The 16,216-nt window shown below is 47.2% G+C and overlaps 8 protein-coding genes across 8 annotated transcripts; 4 read left to right on the top strand and 4 right to left on the bottom strand.

Moving 5' to 3' along the window:
* Window positions 1-341: 341 nt before the first annotated feature.
* Window positions 342-1,221, bottom strand: FMAN_06824 (uncharacterized protein; the record flags this gene model as incomplete). Its single annotated transcript, XM_041825915.1, has 2 exons — window positions 342-712; window positions 762-1,221. The coding sequence occupies 2 exons, from the start codon at window positions 1,219-1,221 to the stop codon at window positions 342-344; spliced, it is 831 nt and encodes a 276-aa protein (XP_041691248.1).
* A 1,982-nt stretch (window positions 1,222-3,203) lies between these two features.
* On the top strand, window positions 3,204-4,079 carry FMAN_06825 (putative endoglucanase I precursor; the record flags this gene model as incomplete). The annotated part of the gene is made up of 4 exons (XM_041825914.1): window positions 3,204-3,619; window positions 3,677-3,897; window positions 3,950-3,977; window positions 4,028-4,079. The coding sequence occupies 4 exons, from the start codon at window positions 3,204-3,206 to the stop codon at window positions 4,077-4,079; spliced, it is 717 nt and encodes a 238-aa protein (XP_041691247.1).
* A 150-nt stretch (window positions 4,080-4,229) lies between these two features.
* FMAN_06826 (uncharacterized protein) lies at window positions 4,230-5,421 on the bottom strand (the record flags this gene model as incomplete). The annotated part of the gene is made up of 3 exons (XM_041825913.1): window positions 4,230-4,249; window positions 4,309-5,127; window positions 5,229-5,421. 3 exons carry the CDS (start codon window positions 5,419-5,421, stop codon window positions 4,230-4,232), a joined length of 1,032 nt encoding a protein of 343 aa, XP_041691246.1.
* Window positions 5,422-6,232: 811 nt separating this feature from the next.
* Window positions 6,233-8,441, bottom strand: FMAN_06827 (uncharacterized protein; the record flags this gene model as incomplete). Its single annotated transcript, XM_041825912.1, has 10 exons — window positions 6,233-6,531; window positions 6,589-6,844; window positions 6,895-7,001; window positions 7,050-7,107; window positions 7,164-7,513; window positions 7,588-7,756; window positions 7,809-7,882; window positions 7,945-8,119; window positions 8,188-8,258; window positions 8,315-8,441. 10 exons carry the CDS (start codon window positions 8,439-8,441, stop codon window positions 6,233-6,235), a joined length of 1,686 nt encoding a protein of 561 aa, XP_041691245.1.
* Window positions 8,442-10,440: 1,999 nt separating this feature from the next.
* Window positions 10,441-11,151, top strand: FMAN_06828 (uncharacterized protein; the record flags this gene model as incomplete). The annotated part of the gene is made up of 1 exon (XM_041825910.1): window positions 10,441-11,151. The coding sequence occupies one exon, from the start codon at window positions 10,441-10,443 to the stop codon at window positions 11,149-11,151; it is 711 nt and encodes a 236-aa protein (XP_041691244.1).
* Window positions 11,152-11,609: 458 nt separating this feature from the next.
* FMAN_06829 (uncharacterized protein) lies at window positions 11,610-13,934 on the top strand (the record flags this gene model as incomplete). Its single annotated transcript, XM_041825909.1, has 4 exons — window positions 11,610-11,968; window positions 12,022-12,574; window positions 12,638-13,597; window positions 13,653-13,934. The coding sequence occupies 4 exons, from the start codon at window positions 11,610-11,612 to the stop codon at window positions 13,932-13,934; spliced, it is 2,154 nt and encodes a 717-aa protein (XP_041691243.1).
* A 125-nt stretch (window positions 13,935-14,059) lies between these two features.
* On the bottom strand, window positions 14,060-15,017 carry FMAN_06830 (uncharacterized protein; the record flags this gene model as incomplete). Its single annotated transcript, XM_041825908.1, has 5 exons — window positions 14,060-14,102; window positions 14,176-14,414; window positions 14,485-14,499; window positions 14,554-14,798; window positions 14,849-15,017. 5 exons carry the CDS (start codon window positions 15,015-15,017, stop codon window positions 14,060-14,062), a joined length of 711 nt encoding a protein of 236 aa, XP_041691242.1.
* Window positions 15,018-15,719: 702 nt separating this feature from the next.
* FMAN_16263 (uncharacterized protein) lies at window positions 15,720-16,130 on the top strand (the record flags this gene model as incomplete). The annotated part of the gene is made up of 2 exons (XM_041825907.1): window positions 15,720-15,902; window positions 15,954-16,130. The coding sequence occupies 2 exons, from the start codon at window positions 15,720-15,722 to the stop codon at window positions 16,128-16,130; spliced, it is 360 nt and encodes a 119-aa protein (XP_041691241.1).
* Window positions 16,131-16,216: the final 86 nt, after the last annotated feature.

Here is a 16,216-nt window from a genome sequence, read left to right as displayed (position 1 = left end):
GGGGGACAGGCAGCAAGCCTCAATTTGCATAATTTCTTTTGTCAGTCAATACGATACGTCATACTACGTATGCATCCTCTCATATCTTGTCATCATAGGTCTTTCTGTCATGCGAATATATACTGTGATGTATTGTCATCCGAGTCCACCGAGGATTTAACTATGTACAGTGAAGGATGTGCTGGATCCCTCGGTAGGACTGGACCATTTGTATATAATAATACTTCCACCAGGTTGCAATATACAAGGAATGTGAGATCTTCCTCCCCACTTCTCAAATGCAAGACTTGGAGATAGTCAAAGCATTGGCTGTCCTCAAAGTCTGCAAACCCTTAGATTATTTAGCAGCGGAGCTTAGCGCTAGTACCAGCCGCGGCGTTGAAGAAGCTCCAGGTCTCACCAGGGGCGAACTTCTGACCGTTGGCAGTAGGGTCGGCAACGTGGCCACCACCGTGTCCGATCCAAGTAACGGGCTTGCGGCTGCAGGTGTAAGAGGTCTTGACGTAGTTCTGGGCACCGGGAGAGGGATCGTTGACCTGCTTCTGCTGGCAGCCGTTGGTGCCGATCCACTTGTCGCGGAGCTGGCGGCCCTGCTGAATGCTGAGAACGTTGTCGGCGGATCCGTGGATGTGGAGGTAAGAGACGGGAGTGTTGCCACCGTTGCAGCCGGAGAGAAGAGCACCAGAAATGACGGCGACAGCAGCGAAGTCGTCTATGATGAGTTAGTATATGACTTGGGATTTATAAGGATGATGACGTACTGGGTCGTGAGCAGGCGACACTGTGGCTCATGGCACCACCATAGCTGAATCCGGTAGCGAAAACTTGCTTCTCATCAATGCAGAGGTTCTGCTTGGCAAAAGCAAGCATCTGATCAGTGAAGGTGATATCCTCACCGCCCTGGTTAGCCCAGCCAGCGTTGAGACCGTTGGGAGCGATGAAGATGGTAGAGTCGCCAGCCAAGTTGCGAAGACCATAGTAACCGCCCTGGACAACGTTGCCCATGTTTCCGCTGAGCCAGTGGTAGCCGAAGACGAGACGGTGGGGTTTGTTGTTCTGGTAGTTGTTGGGCAGCTGGAGGGTGTACTCGCGGTTCTTGCCGTTGACTTGCATGGTCTTGACGCCGCTGGAGGGAGGTTGCTTGCCACAGCCAGCTGAGGCAGCGTCGCCGAGCCCAGCTGAGGCGAAGAGGGCGAGGGTGAGGGTGAGAAGAGACTTCATTGTGAACGAAAGGACCGAGCCTGTTCTTGGTGATTCCAGGTGGAGAAGAAGAAGAAGAAAGTGGTTGGTTCTGTCTGGCAGATCCTTGTGTGATGAAGAGGAATTAAATCTCTGAAAGTTGAAGAACTGAAGATGATTATATAGTTCTCGTATTACTCGACGTTGCCCTGATTTCCAGCTGCCGAAGCTTCACCCGTGCCAGCCCTGAATACTCCTCACCAGGAGTTTCCCAAACCGGTCATCCTGCACAGATCATTGTCATGCGCAGTCCAAACAAGTTCACCCGGTAGTCAATCCATTTCTCCAAACAGCCGACAATGTCCATCAATGATCGAATGAGGGATCCGGAGTCTGTGGGTCCGTGGGCTACATCCCCTGTCGCACTGAGACTTGCATGGGGATGTTTCGAAACAGCAATAGTTTCATTATTAGCCGGTAGGTCATTTTCCATCAATTGCTGAGGATGTCTGTTTCTTGGACGCTGGCACTGAAATTTCGCCTACAATTATTGCCAAACAAGCGTAAAATTAGGATTATTACCTCAAAACCTTCCAGAAAACTTGACATCGCAAACTGCGTACCGTTTGGGGCACTTGCCCCGAGCTGAATGCCTTGTTGGGCTTATCGATAAGCTGCCTCACTTCGGACAAGTTTTTCCTGATGGGGCGAGGCTGCAACGGGAGAATTGTTAAAAGACGGCGTGATGGCTATAGCATACTTGAAATGCATAACACGATCAAATTTACCAAATATGGTATTGGTGTTTTTCCCGAGCTCGTGTTGTGAGTCTTTGCGCGCCTGTAGGAATTGAATCTTGAAATGCACTGACAACAACGATCTACGTACCAGATGCAAGTAAGTGCGGAGGTAAAAAGACTGCTACGTTAACATTTTGTCTATTTAACCGTTTCTTGGCAAAGAATTGGTAATAGCTGATAAAACGAGTATAGGGTGATTTTGGTAGTTTCTGAGAGAAGCAGCCCTCTTAAATGTATAAATTCATTCTTGCTCCCGGGTAGAGCACGCAATCCCCCACATCCCGTGGCTTAGAACGTGGCTTCGACGATAAGCCTTATCGGTATCCCAACTATCTTATCAACCATGATACAAGGAGCAGTGGAATAGACTTTGACCTGGCATAAATGGGCCGATTATGAAGCTGTGTTGACGTCCAAATCAAGAATGATTGACGTTTTTTCCGGCCCGTTGGACCGTTTCCCAAACCTGTTCCTGAAGCTGCTCTCGCTTCCCCACACTCTGAACTTGTCCCATTCCAGAACGGAGTCTAGCCTCCGTTTGGTAGACCTCGTGATAGGCCGACTAGGGAGTTCAACACCAAGTCTGGCAGGTGTCCCATATATAAGCCAGGGGGGCTTGTTTTCCATGGCATCAATCCCGCGGGAAAGTTACCATGAACGAGCTTGAACGAGCAGGTTAGTTTATCCAGAGCTCCGGATGCAACCCCCGTTTCCACCAAGGATTGCCGAGCTCGGTGGAGAACGCGACCCAAGAACCAGGGTGATGACAAATGGTTCACTAACCTGCGTTTGTTTCAGAGTGACAGTAGCAGGGGTTCATCTCACTTCGGTGTCTTTCGGTTCCAGCGTAGATAACTGAGCTATGGCCAAGATGGTGGGAAATCCGTCGGCTCATGTTTAAAAAGCTCCGTTAGTCTGCAAGAAAGTGAGCCTTGCACTTGAGAAAAGGACCGACTATGTTCTCTGAATGTACGACAGCTTCATCGTAACTGGCCATTGTTGTGAGTTGAGATGAATGAGCTCCAGATTGAGGCCTTGATATGTTCACGGAGAAACTTCCGTGGTTCAATTCGGTATAGCATGTGAGTAAATTCTCCATTGGGAGATGAGTATAAAGGAAGGCATAAGATGTCGTGAATATAGTCCTTCATCAGATATCCAAATCAATAGCAACTCATTGTCTATCTTCTATAAACAACCACTCTATCTTATAACAAACTCACAATGAAGGGCTCTCTTGTCTTCCTCGCCGGGCTTTTCGCCCCCTTCGCTCTCGCCCAGTCTCTCTGCGATCAGTACTCCTACTATGCCAACGGCGGCTACGAGTTCAACAACAACCGCTGGGGTCAGAGTTCCGGCTCTGGTTCTCAGTGCACTTACATCGACTGGTCCAACAGCAACGGCGCCGGATGGCACGTTGACTGGACCTGGTCCGGCGGCCAGGACAACGTCAAGGCGTACCCCAACTCTGCTCTCCAGATTGGCACCAAGCGCATCGTCAGCTCCATCAGCAACATGCAGTCTGCTGCTGCTTGGTCCTACAGCGGCACCAACGTTCGCGCCAACGTTGCCTACGATCTCTTCACGGCTGCTGACCCCAACCATGTTACCTACAGTGGTGACTATGAGCTTATGATCTGGTGAGTGCCCCTGACTAACATCGGATATTGCAGAGGGACTAATATGCCTCGGGATAGGCTCGCCCGATATGGTAACGTCCAGCCTATTGGATCTAAGCAGACCACCGTCACCATTGAGGGTCGCAGCTGGGAGCTCTGGGTGGGCATGAACGGAAGCATGAAGGTCTTCAGCTTCGTCGCCGCCAACCCTGTCAACAGCTTCAACTCCGATGTCAAGCAATTCTTCAACTACCTTGCCAACAGCCAGAACTACCCCGCCAGCAAGCAGTATCTCCTCAGTATGTACCTCTGTACTCTACGTGAATCCATTGACTAACACTGCAACTACAGCCTTCCAATTCGGTACCGAGCCTTTCACGTAAGTTAACCTTTCTTCTTCTTGACAGTCACATACTAACTAGTCAATAGTGGAAGCAATGCTAAGCTCACCGTCACCAACTTTAATGCCCACGTCAACTAAATTGCGGGATCAATCAACTCTCGGGTGAAATAAATAAGGGCATCTACACTTCTATGTTATATATTTTATTCTTACATATCACACTCAATAGCAGGCTATCGTAACTTCTTTGAACTGTTCACTGTGCTTGTATTTGCACACCTGACACTATCAACAATCCAAGTAAACCGCTTGAGGACTGTCAGCACATCTCAATGATTCATAAGGCCTTGGATTCTAGTGAACTTACCGTTGGCGTACAGAGAATATGAATCAGCGTTGTAAAGACAAGACAGAGGATCCAAAGCAGTAGAGTTCTCATAGCCATAAGCATAATCCTGAGTTGAAACCTCCTGCTCATACACGGCTCTAGCATGCGTCATCTCGTGGATCGTCGTGGTGGCGTGGTCCTGCTTATGACACTTTTGTGGTAGAGGGGGCAGCGTATCGTAGAATAGCGGACACATGGTGACATAGCCGTTGACCCAGGTCGTGTAAGCGATCAAAGGACCGTCGCTCTCACAGTATCCAATCTCATCTCTGCAAAAGACTCGTGTATTGCCACTGTCTGAAGTGGAACACTCTTCCGCGACGGCGAGAAGCCGGCCGGTCACGTGCTCACGAGCCACGGTCTCGTTTGACTTAAAGTACTCGACGAACCTCGCGGAGTGAACGTCAGATGCGTCTTTAGCTGCGGCCCGGGCAAGAGTTTCGCAGTTCTTTACACCGTTGGCAGTGATATCGAGCTTCTCAGTAGTGCAAGAGTCCCCCTGGAGAATGGTGCGCTTCGATGCTTTTTGCTTTGCCTCAGCTGATGAAGCTTTGGTGATCCTCATCGACAGAGCCTCGGACTTAAAGGAAACGGGAATTGGTTTGCTAGATTCCTTTGAAGCAGCGGGAATACTACCCTCAGCATACACAGAGTATGTACCAGCCTTCAAATCGTACATGGTAGATAAGTCGATAGTTCGAAAGATAGAAGACCCGATTTTGAGCGTCTCAAAATGATTGGACTTGAGTCCATCGTAGTAGAGGCTCAGCTCAATGCCCATAAAAGATACCTCATTTCCTGCCTCATGTTAGCAACTTGGCCCTTGGGCTCGGAGGACAACGTGCCGCTCTCATCCTTCAGAGATAGTTTCTTCACAGGTCTATCATCAAGAATTGTACCAATTTTGAGGAGACTCAGATCAGTAGGCCCGCCGTTCTTAATAGAGACATTGACCTGCGTCGATTGCCCAAGTACGGGCTCCAGAAAGACGGTCAAAGCGTTGTTGTTTCGTGCATGCCTGTAGTAAGGCAAATGCGCCTGCACACCAGATGCAAGATAGGCTACAAAGGCCAATGTTGGACAGAAGCGCATCTTGAAATGGGTAATGAAGAGAGGGATGATTGTGTAAATTTTGAACAGCTGATGATACTTTAATATGTCAAAGGAAGATGGTACGCTCGAGCCCCTTATACGGGGGATTTTCCCAGAACAGAAATGAACTCCCCTGCCAAGAGTCGTGATACGAGATTGAACCCTGTCAGTATGGTTGCATTCTGAGCACGAGTCATGCAGTGTGCCTATTAATATTCTAGATAAACAAACCAAACACTTAACTACATGTAGACATATTTAAAGCAGAAGTATCTTTATGCGTTTCATTTTTATAATAATATATATTTAAGGCTTAAGGGAAACTACAGTCTTTATGTAATCTCTTGCTTCTTTGGCCTTATTATCACTTTTTAGTAATATATATAAACAGCAATTTTTATGCCATTCTCTATATTTAAAAACACATAACTAGAAGACACTCTTCATTACTGCTCACACTATATATCTGCTACATTCCAGAGTCTGAAATAAGCGCACTGCAGACCATTTCCTCTTTATTTAACTATTTCCTTATATGCCCTATTATTACCATTTTAAGCACTACTTCAATTGATAAAAGTCGAGGGAACAAGTTTAATATATATTTATAGGTATAAACTACACTGAGCAATAATCCCCAGGGGGTAAAAGATATAGAGGCCTTTTGCTATTTATTGTAGCTAAACTAACTACATTATTGAGAGGAAAAAATAGTAGCTATAGGTGGCTGAAGAAACTTAAAGATGAAAACAAACTGAGAAATCACTAATACCAACTAATGGTACTCAGACACCCTCGTAGCCCTGCCATCTTAACCCAAGCTCTCCCTATGCATCTTCGAGAGAGCAGTAGTGCTGAGCCATCGTCGGAACCACTTTCCAAAAATCAGGAAGATAAAAACGAAGAGATTGTTAATAGTTAGCACGCCACAAAAGATACCTGCAAAGACATTAATGTAGCCATTGGCCTGGACCCAGTCAATCACTTTATAACCAAATGCAAAAGAGATAGACTGTTTGCCAATATTCATCGCAATCAACATCTCAGGCATCTTGGACTCATAAGAGTCCATAGCATATGCAAGCGTGTAAGTGAGATAGAAGAAAGCTCCTATACAAGTCATTTATGTTAGTACCTACACCCGTAATGCCATTTCATAACACATACCGAACTGGAACAACCCCACAGCAAAGACAAGTCCGAACCAATGCAACTGTTTCTCTGCACTGTATCCATACAAGATAAGTGCTGCCGGGGAGACAAAAAAGACAACGACTAGACACCAAAGGCGGTACTCGGCTTCGTGAATATTATTATTCTTACGAGCAAGCCAAGCCGAGACTCGATCCGGGACGGTGCTAAAGGGTCCTGCTGCTACTAAATAGCCAATAAATGCTGATATTGCCACGAGGCCGGTATTCTCCTGGTTTCATATTTAGTATCAACCCGTCATCGAAAGCGCAGAAGGAAAACAGAGTTCACTAAAGGGTATCCTACAATTGGCCAAGAGTATGGAGGAGCTGCAACAATGTTTGGGAAAGTAGAAGTGAAGGCGAGGCCAGCAAGCCCAATAACCATCCCTATACAAAGTCAGCCATAAGGTCTTTCTTTCTAAAGAAAGTACCTACCGTAAGTAGAGCAGACCCAAAACACCTGGGGTACAATGAGGTAAGTAAAGGATCGGATCTAGAAGTCTTCCGTTAGTGCTTAGTCTATGGGATTCCTTGTTGGATGATTCTTACCATCATCATGAAGACTGGGGTACTGGGATCCGTCTTTCCGAAGATTTTGCACTGCTCCAGGTAGGTCTTCCTTCGTGGAACTGCTATAGATTCCTCAAGTCTAGATTCCATGCATTCTGAAGTTGCTTGGGGTTCGTCTTTTGTGGAATCGGCGTCAATTGGCTGTTGACTGGAGGGTGAAGGAGGTTGGCGTTCCTCGAGGTACATTGTCTCCTCGAAAAAGGCGAGAGTGGCGAGGAAGAGGACGCATCCGATGGCAAATTCTATCCAGAAGAATAGATTATACGACAATCCACTGGACAACATATAACTAGCAGCAGTGGCACTTAGAGTTCCAGTTACAAGTGCAACTATTGACTCAATATGTTAGTGGTGGCGGCTTTGGAGATGAAGCCAAATGGCTCAAAGAAATAGCAACACTGACAGGTATACCAGCCCAGGGCCTTTCCTCGTTCGTGAAAAAAGAAGACATCAGCGACAGCTTGAGCTGGTAATGCTTCGCAAACTGATGAGCCGAAACCGTGAACCATTCGGAAGCCCATCAGGACATCGTATGATTTGGATAGAGCACAGCCTAGCAAGCCAATGCAGAACTATTTCATGTGTCGGTATATTGCTTTCATCGCTGGGAGGCTCAGAACTCACGATAAGGATCGAGATTAGCATTGTAGGTCTGCGGCCTATTTTCTGATACATGGGGACGAAAACAAGAGAGCCTGCTCAGCAAAAGACCAAAGCCCTGACATTAGCAGTATTCCCAATTTTAGTGGAGTTTTCTTACCCAAGCCGAAGAGGAGATTTGGGTTATTCACCAGCTGCGATGTCTCACTTGGTGTTTTACCAAATCGCTGAGCGAGGAAGTTGACATAGACACTTGGGCCGAACAATGCACCGTTGGCTAGGAAGGAATACGCGGAAACGAGGAACAGGATCGAGTATTTCTTTCTTTGGGTCCACTAATAGAACGAGGTTATTACTCTAGTCGAGCATAGTCGCTGTAACAAAGACAAGGGTTGGTACGTACGTTGAGTGGATCATTTGGATCGGCGGAGGGAGTTGGTGTTAAAGAAAGACCATATGCAGTTCTACTGTCGTCTACACATCAGTTGGCTTTAGATACAGTATAATGGGATCTGCAAATTGCTTCATACCTGTAACCTTCATATCAATGGTGCCAGGCACCTTTGGCTCTTCGACGCCACTGGGGTGTATTAGAGCCGGACATTGCTCCCAGAACGTGATCTGGACATAGGCATTGGACATACCTCGAGGTCTCATGCTGTTGATGCATCTTATTGTATCTGGGGTTCACTACAAACCTAAATGGCAGCAAGGCTTAATGTAGGAGATGAGTTGGAATGAAGTGATAATTCCCTTTTACCCAGATTCATATTCATGAAGCTGCTCCTATATAGGTAAAGAGATGTAGGCCTCTTGGGTGTATCATGCTCCTCCGCCACAATGGGGAGACGGGCCAATGAGGCCCTAGGCCTCCCAATAGCTAGTGTCAATTCAGAAGTCTGGGGAAATAAAGTTTGAGTAGCTAATGTGGGATGATTGAACCTTCTCCACGATATTGGGACGATTGAGCTTTGACCAAGGCTATCCGGGTCAGTAGGGGCCTAATGCCGAGGGTTGTAGAGGGGCGATGCCTGACACGGTATAGCTCCCGAGGTAGATTTCCCTTCTGAGACATCAATAATCGGTATCAGGGATGCCTGGAGAGTTGATACCTACGACGATCAATCGGAAATCGGAAATCAGAAGAGAATGCGGGGAGGGAATGCGGGGAGAGGACTTAAGTGGCTGCGTCTAGTAATAGTTGCTGTTGCATCGCAGTTCATTCGAGCGATAAGTTATATAGTTGTGGCACTGCGTTGAACAGGACGTGTTCCAGAGTATAGACTATACAATACATTGGTACTTTAATCATTCTCTGGCATTTCTGATATTAATATAATTACAAGGCACTATGAGTCATGTGTCCTCTTCCTGTTCGATTTAAGACGCCTTAAGTAGGCCTGCCAATACACGTGCTGGTAGCTATACAGTATCAGGTCAAAGGTCCTGACAGAAGATTTAGTAACTGACACGCTTAGATCAAGCAAGTGATCAGGGTGCGAAAATATAGACTTGCCCCTTTGAGATATTGATTAAACAGAGGTGTCCTTAGTCTGTCCTGTTAAGCGGCACTTGCTGAGATTCCGGAAGACGGCTCAAATTTGGGCCTGAGGGTTTCCGAGATACCGGATGTTCTTCCAGACAGATGCTCCATTGTGTTAATTCCACGTGGGCAAAGCCGAGCCAATAACGAGTTTTGATTAGCATTCTGCAGAAAACTGAAAGCATGTTCCATACATGCGTCAGTCTTATACATGAAATGTAGACGGTAGTGGGGACTTGGTCGGCATATCAATACGGCACTTGTACAGCTTGACTTGAAAAGCACTGACCATAGTCCCTATGTGTTTCGATTATAAATGGATCACCGTCGTCAAACATCCAGTTTCTCCATTTCTGACAGACCTCTCCAATCACTTTAACATATCTCTTCAACCTCTTCAGCATATCAAATATGGCGCAAGATACTCAAACAATCGACGGAGATACCTTTTTCGGGCTGCCGTCGGCATGGAGACAGTCCTTTGAGTTTTCCCAGCATGGCGTGCCAGGCCGGTTCGAGGGTGAAATAACTGATCTGGTGGTCCTTGGAGACATACCGAAGGAGATTAATGGCACCTTCTGCCGTATAATGGTTGATCCCCTATATCCCCTAATGCTTAATAATCCCGCTATTGAGGGCGATGGTAATATCTGTGCGCTGCATATTAAAAATGGCCGTATTAATATAAAGATTAAATAAGTCGAAACAGAGCGCCTTAAATTAGAAAGGCAGGCCAAGAAAAGACTGTTTGGCCTCTACCGGAATTTCTTTATGCACCATCCCTGCATACGCACAGCTATTAACTCTACAGCAAACATAAATAGGATCTACTGGGCTGGACGACTTCTTGCTCTTAAAGAAGTCGCTTAACTATATGAGATACACCCTAATACACTTTATACTCTCGGATTTGACCCTTTCGCCTTTCCAGGGAAAACCTTTTCTGCTTACACAAAGCTTGATCCATTCACTAATAAGCTGGTCTGCTTCGGTAATAAAGCAAAGGGCTTGGCTACAATAGATATTATAATCTACACACTTGATTAAAGTGGAAAGATCAGAGACAAGCAGTGGATTTAATCGCCTTGGTGCGCGTTTATCCATGACTGCGCCATGATAGCCAATTACATTATTCTCGTCCCGCGGCCATTTGAGGCCCATTTGGACAGAATTGAGTCTGGCGGTCCACATTGGCTGTTTAGCTACGATCGTCCTGCTACGTTCATTGTCGTACCAAGGAGGCCTGACGCTCTGCCATCGGGCTGGAGCAAGGGCGAGTCACGGGTCTATCACTGGAAAAACTCTACTGCCATTCACACCGCTGGGTCTTGGGAAGACGAGGATGGGAAGCTTTACTTTGAGAGCTCTCGAGTTCTCTATAATATCCTTCCCTGGTTTGAACCCCCAGGGGAGCCTGACGTGAGAGATCTGAAAGCCGACTATGTTCGCTGGGAGATCGATGTCAATCAACCGAGCGGGACCAAAGTGAAAGATCCGGAAGTCATCCTCGATCTCCCAAGTGAGTTTGCTTGTATGGATGAAAAGTTTCTTACGCGTCCGTACGACCGCATATTCGCACCCGTGTTGCTACCCTATCGACCAAATACTGCACCGCCAGTTGTGCCGCTATGCCTGAATGGCTATGTTATGCTTGAGAAAGAGAGTAACCGCTGTACCTTTTTCGATCCAGGGTCTCATGCTGTAGCTGAAGAACCAATCTTTATACCTCGTTCTAAGGGTGCTACCGAGGGAGATGGGTGGGTATTGGCCATGGTTCAGAGAACGGATGTCAACCGTAGTGAACCTGATTGTGTTGGATACTAGACACTTTGAGAAGCCCGTTGCTGTTATTCAATTGCCATTCCGGACTAAGAACCAGATTCATGGTAACTGGGTAGACAATAAAGAGCGTCATGGGGATGTGCTACCATTAGTTGGATAGAATATATATATTGCAAGATATGATGAGATGTTGTTGTAAAGTAGTTGCCCAACAAAAAGTATTAGGCTTTTCCACTCCACAGGTATGTTATATTTAAGTTGAATAATATCGGCTTACGTGGCTTGCGGAAGTAACAATCTTCCGTGCCGTTTAGTCCTAGGAGGATGTTGGGCATAAATCAGGCTGTATGGCACAATGAAGACTAAGCTCCAATACAAACTATACTAATAAACATCAGGCTGTAACAAAGGTTGAAACTGATCAATTATCATCAGCCTATTGCATAAGTCACATTAAGAACAAACACCATTCAAAATTAACCCGAACGCAGATCTCAAAAATGGCTTGCTTGAATACCTGTCAGCAGGCCATTGGCGACAAGCTGACTGAATACCGACCTCTCAGAACACAGAGATACGCCACTGTAAATGTGCTTATAATTACATGGAAGGACCATGACTTTGGAGTCGACTTTGACAGGGAAGTTGCGGAAGTCAAGGACATGTTTAGCCAGACTTTCAACTATGCCATTTGGCCTTTCAGAATACCATCTCAGGATCCCGAACTTTCCCTCAATGTATGTGTCGCTCAGTTCATCAAGAACTTTGGTGGAGCAGACGACCTCCTCATCATCTTCTATAGTGGACACGGCGGAGGAGAGAGTGGCACAGAGGCAAGAAGTCCTTGTACTTGGGCAGCGTAGGTAATCGGCCGCACCTAACAGACACTAGCTGACCGTGTATCTACTGCAGAAAGATATGCGGCGGTCCAACGCTCGATTGGTCCAACATCCAGCCCCAACTGTTTCTCTCTCTGGGTGATGTGGCCATTATTCTCGACTGTTGCTATGCGGGACAAGCTGTACGACCTCACACCTCTCGTAAGATCGAGTTCTTGGCCGCCACCGACAAGGACAACTGGGTACCAACGGGATTGAAGAAATGGCCGTCTTTCACCAAAGTTCTCTTGCGAGAGATGAAGTTTGCAATGTCGAGCGAAGGGCATGTAACACTTGCCGCCCTCCAGAGTCGCATGGTAATCGCGGAAGCTGGTTTGAAGCGACAACCGTTCCTAGTCTCTCTGGCTGGAGCTGCGTCAGAGGGCCCAATCAGGTTGACAAGACTGACCACTGGGGACAAGGCCTCAGAGTCTCTCCCTCAAACTATCTCGCAATCTATCAACTCCATGTATCTTCGGCTATGTCTCTTCGATCCTCTAGACAGAGCAATGCTACCAAGCCTGCTTCGCTGGCTTACCCGGGACTCACCAGCATCCGTCGAAGATATACAGCTTATTGACCGGGTTGCCTCGTAGGCACAAGACATAAGTAAGATGGGAACATATGTCTGTGAAGCGGCGTATGAACAGGAGAGAACCGAAGCCTCACCATTCCTCTCCCAAGAAGGGCGGACTGAAGCTCAGAGGCTACTCGATGAGCTCAAGCTTGCTGTTTTCGCCTCAGGTGACGCACTTTCAGTAAGGTCTAGAACATCTCATGCTGTTCTAGAAGGACTCAGGACAGCCTCTTCCAAACTAGTAGACTTTCTGGGAGATTCACTTGCGGCAATGGACAGGTGCACGCTGAGTAGTTTGGATGACAGCGATTCTACTGCTCTTGAAGACATCCGGAGCAAAATTGCCATGCGCTTAACTCTACTTGACGACGAAAAGGTGCTGGGGAACTCAACTCGGGTGAGCTTTAGCGACACAGCAAGCCTAAACCAGCGGATAAGACATGGTACACAGGCCGGCCGTGACGTGCTGGTTGAGTATATCTACTATCTTGACGAAGACCCCGAGGCCTGCAGTCGTATGTCATATCAAATCAGGCGCATTATAGCGCTTCTTGCTGAATCCAAAAGCCCGGCATTCGGCTGCTTCGATATCTCCGGCTTCACTCACGAGACGCTCTGCGGACCTCGGTTTGGACTCGTTCATCTTATCGATGAGAGGTTCGGGGGCCGAAGGTGCATATCTCTTGCAGAGTTGATTGGGCAGGCCAAATACGTTCCTTTGAATCATCGAATACGGCTGGCTCAAATCATCTGCGAAGCTATCCTACATCTTCACTCGATTGGGTGGTATCACAAGAACATTAAGAATGAGAACATCATTCTATTTGATGCACCAGAGAGTGATAGAGGCAATTCCTTGGCAGATAGTTGGGACTTTGAGAACCCGTTCCTGATCGGGTTTGACTGCTCTCGTCCGGCAGATGCAGAAACAAGAAACACAGTAGATTTCACGACGCAAAACAATATTTATAGGCACCCGGAGCGATGGGGGAGATCGGCACGCTTCGAAAAACATCACGACATATATGCACTGGTAAGTACATTAATATTCCTAAATATTACACTGTCTAATTTGCTTGATGGGGCAGGGAATCCTCCTAATAGAGATAGGGGCTTGGCTAAAGATCCCTACACTGGACACGAAGCGGAACGACTTTGCGCATATTGGCGACCCCGAGATGCTTCGCAGCTTATTTCTCAAAGTTGCATCTTCCAAACTCGCGCATGCAGCAGGCACGCGGTATGCCGAAACAGTTAAAGTCTGTATAGAGAATAGACCATGGAAGACACTCGAAGATTGGGAATCACAAAAGGTGGTGCGAGAGAGGGTTCTTTGTCCACTCAGGGAATGTGCTGCTGCAAGTGGTTAAAATAGCAAATATGCCAAAATTATATCCTTAGAGTTTCAATATCCTTCCAGGCCGCCATGCTAGTCTATCAGGGACACCATTTGCAGAAATCATGCCATGCACGCCGAGTTAAAGGATTGTCTCTTCTAGCGAGATTCTGCTAGGAATGCACCGAGGAGTGTGGCGTATCTGGCCAGAAAGTATCATGTTAGTGAGGACTTGTTTCCACAGAAATGTGAGAGCGCTAATCTATTAGACTTACGTTATCAGAGCAACTAGAAAGTTGTGTTTCGTCAAGTCGACAGCAGCGAAGAGCATGATGGATGTCCCGAAAATGAAGAAGGCGAAAACTATAGATCTGGGGAGACTTCCCGAGGAAGCTTGGAGGATAATTGTAGGAAGAACCAACCATAGAGGGACAAATAGAGCCACAAAAGCTTTGATGACGCGATCAAGAAGAACAGTGGAGAATAGGAAGATGTTGGGGTCCTGAGTCTTGGTCTACACGTATTATCAGTCCATGATGTTGATTTCTAAGGAGACCGAGGTCCCATAGGCCAGCACTTCTTACCTCACTAGTAGAGAACTGCTGCAGTATTAGCACTTCTCTCTCGCTTAAGCAGTCCATGGGTAAACCTACCAGTCTTCTAACACTGGGAAAGGTCCTCAACGCCAGTTCCGCAAGCGACTCCAGCCCCGATCGGTCGCTTCTCTGGGCTACTCCAAGAGCCACATAGTCTGTGTCGTTGGACATGTTGAGAAAGCATCCACTCTCGGACCGAACCAGGGGCTTATTCCCCAAAACCCAGTTCTCTACATTCTGCCGTTGTGCTCTCTGCGGTTCGGGGAGCTGAAGCATGCTATTGTAGTCTTGGATGGCTTTGTCTGAGGGCTGTTAGTCTTCAAGCATGGCCGGAGGTTGGTTGTATACCGACCATAGACCTCTAGTGCTGAGCGGATCCGCTGCAGGATGTCGCGACGGGTAATGTTGGCATCCTGCCTACGACTGCAGAGTCCCAGCTGTACCCTGTCAACGTCATCACAGGCTTTCAGCCGATCTTCAAGCTCTGACAATTGATCCTGAAGGTCCAGAATACTTCTCATGTGCAAGAAGTCATATCTTTTAAGAATCGAAAAGTTTTTGTCTAACGTCAAGAATCTGGCCAGGCGAGGGTAACCCTGGCGATAATCCTCTACTGTTGGCCATGTCAGCATTTGCCCCGAAGGAGAAAAGACTCAGCAGTACGAGACGAAGAGCCACTATCTTCGCTGATAAGATAACAAGTAGCACTTAAATAAGATTGAATGATACAGTGGGCACAGCGTACTTACACATGGTACTGCTCATCATTTAATACGAAGGTTGAATATACCGGACTCAGAGCTCTGGGAAGTGGTGATATGTACTGCTAATTTCAAACGTACTGATGCCTACCATGCGTAAAAACACAGAATCGAGAGTCAGCTTGGGTAGAGGGCCTCAGACTTGCAAGCCACGGGTTGGAGCCTGGTCACAGTACAGCCCCCAGGCCTTGTGCAACCACACCATCAACGCCACCGTTGCCTTGTTTCAGACAATAGGCTACCATTGGTGTTCAGTGCTGCACTCTGTCGCCCTGCTCTTTATCTCTGCGCCAAGGAGCGGGGTTACTGAGGGATTTTCTCGTTTGAGCTGGCTGTTGTGTTGCAACTAATATTTTGTATAAAGGACTCTTGATGCGATGGTGAAAGCATATGGGAACAGCAGTCCGTACCTCTGGCTCTTATACAAGAATAGCTGATGGTGATAGTCTCCAAAGGATTACCATGACCGAAAACGCAGACAACACAGCCCAGCCCGAAGCAGGCGGAGCGGCAGGCCTCGCCACAGCCCCAATTCAAAACACACCCAGCAAATCAGAGGAGGAGTCAGATGTGCAACAAGTCCTGGATGAAGACGGAGATGACGACAGAAAAGCTCATGTGGCTCGTTACAATAACAATATCCCTGTAAGCACTACGTATTACTAGTTACCTACCAAACGCTCACTTTTGCCCAAGTTTCCTTTCGAAATTGGAGAGACTGTCTGGATCATCCAGCCAGGCTACCGCGCACCACGAGGGGAATTCCGCATTACAAAGGTCCATCCGGATGACCTATTTGAGCTTGTTGATTGTGCAACCAACATTGCGCACCCAGATTTGGTGGAGGGCCAGTATTTGAGGCGTGATATTTAAGTAGCGAATAAGAAGTCTAGATAATTGGTAAATCAAGCAGGATGGTGGGTGGCTTGGATGTTGAACGGCCCATGCACGTTGGTCCA

The sequence above is a fragment of the Fusarium mangiferae genome, assembly GCF_900044065.1.
Source record: "Fusarium mangiferae strain MRC7560 genome assembly, contig: FMAN_scaffold025, whole genome shotgun sequence".
In the NCBI taxonomy this organism is placed as follows: Eukaryota; Fungi; Ascomycota; class Sordariomycetes; order Hypocreales; family Nectriaceae; genus Fusarium; species Fusarium mangiferae.
Note: the sequence above shows the minus strand (reverse complement) of the source record. Positions and strands in the feature narration are given on the sequence as shown.